This window comes from Cupressus sempervirens, chromosome 4 (assembly GCF_028749045.1).
Source record: "Cupressus sempervirens isolate cs-2001-9-10 chromosome 4, ASM2874904v1, whole genome shotgun sequence".
NCBI classification, from domain to species: Eukaryota; Viridiplantae; Streptophyta; class Pinopsida; order Cupressales; family Cupressaceae; genus Cupressus; species Cupressus sempervirens.
In genome coordinates this window covers 425,991,167-425,999,885 of record NC_143121.1, presented here as the reverse complement: position 1 = coordinate 425,999,885, position 8,719 = coordinate 425,991,167, and the positions used below count along the sequence as shown (strand labels likewise).

Here is an 8,719-nt window from a genome sequence, read left to right as displayed (position 1 = left end):
ATTTAGAGTCTCTCTTAGAAAAAAGAGCAATAGTACTACTGAAAGCTGGATCCACGGATTCTTGGTCAACCTTCATTAAAACAGGACTAATTAATGCTTACCGTCAATTCAAAGGCATATAAACCATATCTATCTATCAAGGCCGTAAATCGGGCTAATGCGAAATCTAACATAAAAACCTTCAAATTGGCGGTTTGCACAGTCTACCCGCGCCAACCCACAAATCATTATTAATTTCTTTTGGATAAACAATTACATATGAATTACAGTTATCTGAATGGCGCGGATAAACATTAGTACTTCTACGTGATGAAATTCAAGCCTCCTAATCCTCAAAGGCGAAAAACTGCTGGTTAAACTGGTGCTTAAGCTATCCGTCTATTTAACTGATGGGTTGATAAATCTTTTTTCATCTTGTATAAATCTGTGATGCTCTGAATTGTTGGAGAAAGTGTTAACTTAAGTAAAACAAGTATCACGTGTGTTGATTCAGAGCACGGTTCCATTTAGCTGTTCTTGTTCAAATCTCAGAGAAATAGGTCCCCACTCCCCAAAATTCCTTCTTTTCTTCCTCTTCTCACCATTTTTAGGTTTACTCTCTGAGATTGCCTTCAAAAATACTTTCTTTGTTGATTGTTTATGCTTCTAATGGCGAATATGTTATAGAGAGTTTGTTTAGTCCTCTGTGATAGTTGGTGATGTTATCTGTGGGCGGCCATGATTATATACAATTGTAAATACCCAACTACCAAATCCTGTTTGGAGGAATAGAAGATACGAGTACTTGAAGGCAGGAGCAGGTCTGGACTTAGTTTGGAAGATCTAGTAGGTAATATACTATGCTACATTTCCATGATCCAAATAGTATATGATGTACCTATATTTTGTAAGTTGGCATCCTTGGGAGTCAGACTGTTTTGATGTTGCAGTGAGATTCGTGCATTTGGTTATTTGGTTGATTGATTGATTGATGGTTGTGGTGGTTTCGAGGTAAAGATTTGAAAATCACAACAGATTGGCTCTATTCAATGCTACAGATTTGCTTGATTGGGCTGATTCTAGTAGTTGAACATTTTGTTGCAGGGAAGGGGATCTGACACGAATGGATGTCTTTGAAGCTACCCAGATTGTTTTCTCGCGGATTCAGAGAATGGAGCCAGAGAATGTGTGTGAAGTCATGGATTATTTGCTTTCGAGGGACAATGGGCATGGGGAAATGATAAGGTTGGCATTCAGCCCAGATGCCCTGTTGCACTCCCTTATTGCTAAGGCCAAGGCAAATAAGGAAATGTATAAATTTCATTTGCCTGCCCTATCTCCATCTCCATTTCTTCCCTATTGGGATCCTTTGCAATTAGAGAGGCCATTATCATTACCAAATTGCTATCGTAGAGACCACATTCTTGTCCCGACGAACTCAAACAATTCTTATAACACGGCGCCCTCTGAGTTTATATTCCCTAGTTTACTAAACAATGGTGATAGATTGTGGACAGATCAGCTGAAATCCATGGCTTCCTCTGTTTCCGATGTGAATACAACGTCTTTGGGGAAGCCTTGTCTATACTTTGCCCGGGGATACTGTAAACATGGAAACAACTGCAGATTTCTTCATGATTACTCGAAGCAGGAGTATAACAATAGCAATAACAATGGCAGCGGCAGGGGCAGCCCCAGTGATGATTATTTGCTGAATGGGTCATTGGAGAGGCTAGAGATTGAGTTGCAAGAGCTTCTGAGAGGGAAAAGGGTGCCCATTTCAATTGCTTCCCTGCCTCAGTTGTATTATGAGAGATATGGGAGGACACTTCAGGCGGAGGGGTATTTGACAGAGAGCCAGCGCCATGGAAAAGCAGGTTACAGCCTTACAAAGCTGCTGGCACGCCTTAAGGGTACTGTCACCCTCATTGATAGGTATCATCTTCTTACTTTTTATGTTTGTTTACTTGGCTGTGATGTTCCAGAGCCCATGCAAATTAGTATTTTTCTTGGAAATTTGAATTTTTTTTGTAATTTTTAACCCTCACTTTGTAATTCATTATCATTACAAGGTAACAGGTATGTGGATTGCAATTTTTTATATGCCACTTCTTTTTGGCAGGCCACACGGTCAGCATGCTGTAGTTTTAGCTGAGGACGCAGAGAGATTTATGCTATACAGAGGCGAGTCGGATTATTTTGGTGGGTTGAATTCGAGCTCTCGGCAAATATATATGACTTTCCCCCCTGAAAGTGCTTTCACAGAGAAGGATGTATCAAATTATTTCAGGTACTTGTGATATATGTATTCTTTTTAGGCTTTTCCCTCTAATTCTTGAATGTAATCCAACTTAAAAGCACGTTGGATCATTATCAGAACCTACGGGCCTGTACACGATGTGAGGATACCTTATCAAGAAAAACGCATGTTTGGATTTGTTACATTCATATATCCAGAAACCGTGAAAACCATTCTGACCAAAGGAAATCCTCATTATGTGTGTGGTGCCCGTGTTCTCGTTAAACCATATCGAGAGAAAGCGAAGATTGGAGGAGACAGGTAACAAGATAAATGCAGTAGATTACTTGTATTGTCTTATCTCTTGCCATGTTTCGTTTTTAAGCTAATCTTTTACGGTATGTAAATTACATACGCTTATCTGTACTTCTCTTGTTCATTTTTGTGTAACATAAAGTATATTGACATAGTTGAGCAATCCAAGTATATTTCTCCCTGTAACTTGGATACCATGGACAACGAGCAAATGAATTTTGGTTCGTATCAAGGGTTACTTGAAGTTTTGCTTAATCAAAGGGAACATATTATAATTATTTGCAAGATTTGATTGTATAAAGTATTTTAGTATCAACATTTTCAAATCTATCACCAGGATGAAACTATCATTTTTTCTTATTCTCTTTTATGCTTGGTTTCATCGTGATGATGGATATGTTTGATTTCATTCTGATAATAAATCATGCAGTTTGATTCGAAACATTGATGCTAAAAAACTTTATACAATCACATCCAAAAGTTCTTGCAAATAGTTGTACCTATTTTATGAAGGATAGGTTTCAGAAATTTATGTAAAAGTGTATGGGGACTTCAAGAGAGTTATTGATAATTTGGAATGAACAATGATATTGTAGGATGATTTAATAGTCTGATTAAGGGCACAAATGATATTTGCAGGTTTAAGGGTCTTTGATAACTCTGGACCAGTCACAATTCAGATGGAGCAAAAGCAAGCTATTGAGTTTGAAAGCAGGCGACTTGCAGAGATGCATCTCATTAACAATGAATCTTCAATTATTGCTGCATCTACAGCTGCCCTTGCTTACCGTACCGGTCAGAGTCCAGGGAAAAATGGGCACGCACATTATGAAGAAGAATTCAGAGGGGAAGGTAATATATTCAAGGTCTCTTCAATTTTATAATTTATTTACATAGAATGTAATTTATTTATTTTTGAATTTGATTGTGTATGTTTTTTTATTATTAACGGTTTAAATCACACTCAGTGATCTATCATCAAAATGAGAGGATCACACTCAGTGATATTTTATCATTCTATTCTTCCATTCTCTTTTTTTTTTTTTTTTTTTAAAAAAATACGCCTGGTAAACTTTTTAACATGACCGGTAGCGTTGGCGCGACAACGGTTTAAATCACACTCAGTGATCTATCATCAAAATGAGAGGATCACACTCAGTGATATTTTATCATTCTATTCTTCCATTCTCTTTTTTTTTTTTTTTTTTTTTTAAAATACGCCTGGTAAACTTTTTAACATGACCGGTAGCGTTGGCGCGACACGCCCACCGGTACCACCAACGCTTTGACCTGGAGCTATGAACCAGTGAGGCCACAAACGGGGGACCTCATCCCCATGAGATTTGAACCTGGATGGTAAGGATAACAACGCAACAACTTAACCATCACAACATGCCACTATTGGTTCTTCCATTCTCTTATCGCAATGTACATCTGAATGTAATTTGTAACGTTGATGGTATGGTTAAAATGTACATCTGAATGTAATTTGTAACGTTGATGGTATGGTTAAAATGTACACAATAGAATTCAGAAACAAATCATATTTAAAATGAATTGTAGAAATCTGATAAAATTAATTATATATGTAGATGTCAGAAACTTTTCTCCCAAAAGCCATTTTGGATATCTGCTTGAAGTATTGGAGAGTAAAGAAGATGGGCTGACCCAACCAACCCATGAGAGCGATGAGGATCAAGAAAGGTACAAATTATACACCTATTGACATGATAAAGAGTAGGAATGTGACAATCTTGAAAGGCAACCTACAGGTTTCCCTTTTGAGCAAAGATGCTTTTGCTGTAGTTAATTTGTAAGGATGGAATTTTCCTTGTAGTTACGGGCACATCCTTCCAGAGAGTCCTTTTGGAAATACAACTGAATCCAAAGGTAATGGAACATTGCACAATTCAGAGGAAACAAAGAGCTTAATAGGGGAAAGTTTGCTCACAATTCCCAAAATCTCAGGACAAGCTATGTTACCAACTTTCATTAACAAGCCACTTGCTTGCTCGATGTGCCTCGGTACTGCTTCTAAATCAATCATTTTGCATATCTTTTTAGTCTTTCTTTGAGATCATGTGAATCCTCCTTTTGTTCAAGATGGAAATCAATCAATGTTCCAATATCTTTATTGCAAATCCTATGCAGGTGCTCTTGTGGACCCAAGAAAATTGGAGTGCAACCATGCCTTTTGCTTGAATTGCATGCCAAAGGTGAGACAATATCTCAATTGCACGTCACACATCTTTTTTAGTGGAGGCCGGAGAAAATGATTAATGTTTTTTAATTCCAAATTGGATAAGTGCAGTTGGGTGAAATGTCCCATATTGATGAATGTCTTATATGTGGGCATCGGTTCGTTAAACTTCCAAGAAAGAGGGTTATTCAGGAGTTACCAGGAAAACGTGTCGTTCCAGCATCAAGAGTTTGGTAATATACACATCATTACACAGCCTAGTCCATTGTTTCATATTTTACGAGTTCAAACTAAAGTGAGATTCTGTCTATAAGTTTTTTTTAGTATTAATGTGATCTATGATCAGAATTTTTATTCTTGTATTCTTGTCTTAATGATGGAATATGGAGTGTAATTCGAAATGTTGATAATAAAAAAACTTACACAGTTGAATTCAAAAATAAAATTTATAAATTTCAAATGAATTGTAGAAATCTGATAATATTAAGTAAGAAATATGCTAACACAATCCTTTTTTTTTTTTTTTTGGGTCTTCTTGAAGGTACACAACACCAGGGGAAGCATCAATTCTAAGAGTTTGATTCATGACTGTTTTGTTTTATTTCCAACATTATGTAGATCCCCAACTTAATATGGGATCCAATTACATGTAGTATAGAGTTATTAGAGATATTACAGGAGACGTAGAGAAGAGATGAATATACTTGTTATCTGGTCTAGATAGCTTCAATGCCAGTGTCATGATCATTTTGTTAATACGTATTGTGAAGATAGAAAGCTTCCAAAATTCTGTCAAAAATATAGAGAGCAATCTATATAAAGAGAAGAAAATACAGTGGTAAGCAATAACAATTGTATGATTCCTTTTTTAAACTGGAGCAACCTTTGTAACAAAGTTTTGCAATAATACCAATCAATGAAAAAGATAATGCTTTATTTCACATGTTGTTGCTGACTTTTGTATGGAAAAACTTTAGAGCTGTATTTGGGTGATTGATGTATACCCCTCCTGTAATACCGACCAAGAGACCTTGAGGTATCACAGGCTGGGCTCACGAGCTAGTTGTCTTACGTCCTTTTGTAGGTTTGTACTTGTACTTACAGTTTGCAGAGTAATGGTAATGTGGGTAAAAAGTAGGAGTACTTCATGAGTGTAAGGTAGTTGTCCCGGGAGAAAACTCAGAAGGTCTGTCAGAGAAACCCCACAATTAGTACACAACTGAGTATCATTGTACAAAGTTTATGACCATATGTTAATTTCTCTTCCTCCACTTTTTCTCATAAACTGGAAAGCAACATTTTGTACATTCCAACTGAGCAGCTATATTTTGCTTGTACTTCAGAACAGGCTCACTTTAAGAAAATATATTGTAGCACTTGGGGGTGGAGAAAGAACTGGTTATTCTTTATACAAAGCAGTGCAATTGTAAAAATACAAATTGACATAATTTAATCTGTTTTTATCAATTTTCTTTCTGGTACTTTTATAGCAGTTTAAAGAGAGATTATGAGGATCACATTTGTGAAAATTGCATGAAAATCTATTGTAGTATATACAAATGTTGTACTTCAGGATAGGCTCATCTTAGAAAACATTCTAGCACATTTAGAGGTAGAGTAGGAAAATTCTGGCTATTCCCCATACAAAATAGTACAGTTGTAAATAATACAAATTGATATAATTCAATATATATTTCTTTTTTAAAATAATTTTTATAGTATTAAGAAGGCAGATTATGAAAATCAAAATTGTAAAAATTACATGCAAATCCAAATATGATATACCAAATTTGATTTTCATATGAACTTGTGCAATTACACTAGGGGAAATGAGTCGGTTGCCACCCATGTATGCAATGCCAACACGTTAACTATTACCTTTCCCCCCAGTTACCGTCCAAAAAACTCTTGGTACCTACACACAAACATGCCAAAACAAATCACCATGAACACCAATAGCTGTTTTTTTTCCTTTTTGAAGTTTTTTAAATTTGTGATTGGTCCATTTGTGCAAAAAGTACTATAACGGCTATTGGGGGGTCTTAGTGGCGGGCATTGGGTGAACGTTTTAAAATAACACTTTTAGACCACCTTGCACTGTATGAGTTCTACAAAGAGGTCCGTAAATGTGGGAAAGCTGAAAGAATAGCTTTAATTTATTCGCTCACTTACAAAGGTTCACCAAAAAATCAACAAATTTTGACATACGAATTAGAAATTGTAGGTGCACAAAACTACGCTGGATGACTACTAGATTGTTTCCCCTATTTTATATAGAGAATAACTATTCTTGTGAAGTGTGAGCTTGATGGGGGTATGGATCCAGTTGATCTTGCTATTTGTAATCGCCTCAATTTTCATCTACAGGATGGGGCTGCAGCTCATAGGTTTCCTTCTATGTCCAGGCAGCTTCATCATCAGAGGAAGGGTCGGGTTAACCGGGATGGGCACTGGACGACTCCTCCTTGTGGAGTTTTGAAAATTAACGCTGATGGCTCTTCCTGTGGGAATCCTGGTCCAGTTGTTATTGGCGGAGTGGCTCGTTGTAGTTCTGGGGATGTTAAATTTTTCTTCTCAGTTCATAAGGGCGATTATACTAACAATCTCATGGAAGCTCAGGGTATTTTATATGCTGTGGAATAGTGTTGCTTGCGGGGATGGAGTAAGATTATCTGTGAGTTTGATTCTCAGGTAGTGGTGAACATGCTTTCTTCGCAAGAGCTTGAGGATGTTAGTTGGCAGCTGGCTACTGTTGTTAAGCAGATTCTTTTCTTCTCTTCCTCTTTTCAGTTCATTAGGTTCACGTATATTCCTCGTGAATGGAATTAGAATTGCTGATTGTTTAGCCAAATGGGCATCTAGTCATGATCCGGGTTGGAATATTAAGGATAGGAGGCAACTTTCTTTTGAGACGGTGCAAGAATTTGATGATCTTGTTGCTCAGGATCGAGCTCCTTGTTGAGCTCTCCTTGTTGTATTCCTTTCTGTCTTAATAAATTTTTACCCCTCTTTGCAAAAAAAAAATACTGACAAAATGCACAAATAACTATGAGCAGTTTGTCCTCATGCTAAGTGATGTCCATGGCATCTTGTCCTCTCCTCCTTAGCTTTAAGTTATTCGCTCACCTACGAAGGTTCACCAAAAAATCAGCAAATTTCGACATACGAATTAGCAACTGTAAGTGCACAAAACTAGACTGAATGACTACTAGATTGTTTCCCTATTTTATATAGAGAATAACATCCAAATTAAAATACTGACAAAATGCATAAATAGCTGTGAGCAGTTTGTCCTCATGCTAAGTGATGTCCATGGCATCTTGTGCTTTCCTCCATTCTGTGCTGAAGTGGGGACACGCAGATGCTGATTTATAATGAGTTCTATCCACCACAGACATCTAGTACAATTGGATCATAGCAAGTTTGAATAAAAAAGACGCCTCTCCAAGTGTCAAATGGAATGGTCCATATTCGTAACGCATTTGTTTTCTTTTCAAAACAAGAACTGTTGTTAAATTATTTGTTACCCAATGCAGTAGGCACTTTGTGAGAAGCATTTAATGTTGTGAGAAGCATTTAATGTTATGAGATAGATTACACATGGTAAATTATTGAATATAATGTTTGTACACGACCAAAAATGGGACCTTCCCATTCTACTTGTAAAAGTGGTAGCAGCATTGAAGATTCTGAAGGCCAACCTCTATTGGATTAAATGACGCTTGAATATTTACCAATTCATATATGATATGTGTGCTGGAATTATGTGAACAAGCTCTGCTTAGTGAAAGTGTATTTGGGTACAAATCAACCAGCTGGTTGTTAAAGAGTGATGGTCGTATATTAAATCAATCAGCTAATTGTTATTGAACGACGGCCATAAATAAAATCAAACAGTTAATTGTTGAGGAAAGAAGTAAATCTTCTATGTGATCATTAAGGAATATTGGTGTTGTGATAGAATTCTAATATTAATATTCAGTTAG

General features: G+C 36.6%; 1 protein-coding gene across 2 annotated transcripts; it reads left to right on the top strand.

Moving 5' to 3' along the window:
• Window positions 1–280: 280 nt before the first annotated feature.
• Window positions 281–5,674, top strand: LOC149561853 (zinc finger CCCH domain-containing protein 18-like). Of its 2 annotated transcripts, none has more exons than XM_089825389.1 (11): window positions 281–829; window positions 1,084–1,914; window positions 2,102–2,269; window positions 2,357–2,539; window positions 2,672–2,754; window positions 3,173–3,385; window positions 4,126–4,237; window positions 4,371–4,558; window positions 4,685–4,749; window positions 4,845–4,966; window positions 5,275–5,674. In XM_089825389.1, the coding sequence occupies exons 2-11, from the start codon at window positions 1,103–1,105 to the stop codon at window positions 5,312–5,314; spliced, it is 1,986 nt and encodes a 661-aa protein (XP_089681515.1). In that variant the 5' UTR covers window positions 281–829; window positions 1,084–1,102; the 3' UTR covers window positions 5,315–5,674. The 2 variants fall into 2 exon arrangements, with proteins under 2 accessions (XP_089681515.1, XP_089681514.1); XM_089825388.1 differs by lacking the exon at window positions 281–829 and adding an exon at window positions 850–990.
• The last annotated feature ends 3,045 nt before the right edge of the window (window positions 5,675–8,719 follow it).

What these genes read in the sequence shown, in the direction of transcription:
- LOC149561853 (XM_089825388.1), top strand. Translation starts at nt 971, where the DNA reads ATGGTTGTGGTGGTTTCGAG. An exon ending in CAACGAGCAAATGAATTTTG is followed by an intron (nt 2,755 to 3,172) that starts GTTCGTATCAAG and finishes TGATATTTGCAG; the next exon opens with GTTTAAGGGTCTTTGATAAC. An exon ending in GTTCCAGCATCAAGAGTTTG is followed by an intron (nt 4,967 to 5,274) that starts GTAATATACACA and finishes GTCTTCTTGAAG; the next exon opens with GTACACAACACCAGGGGAAG.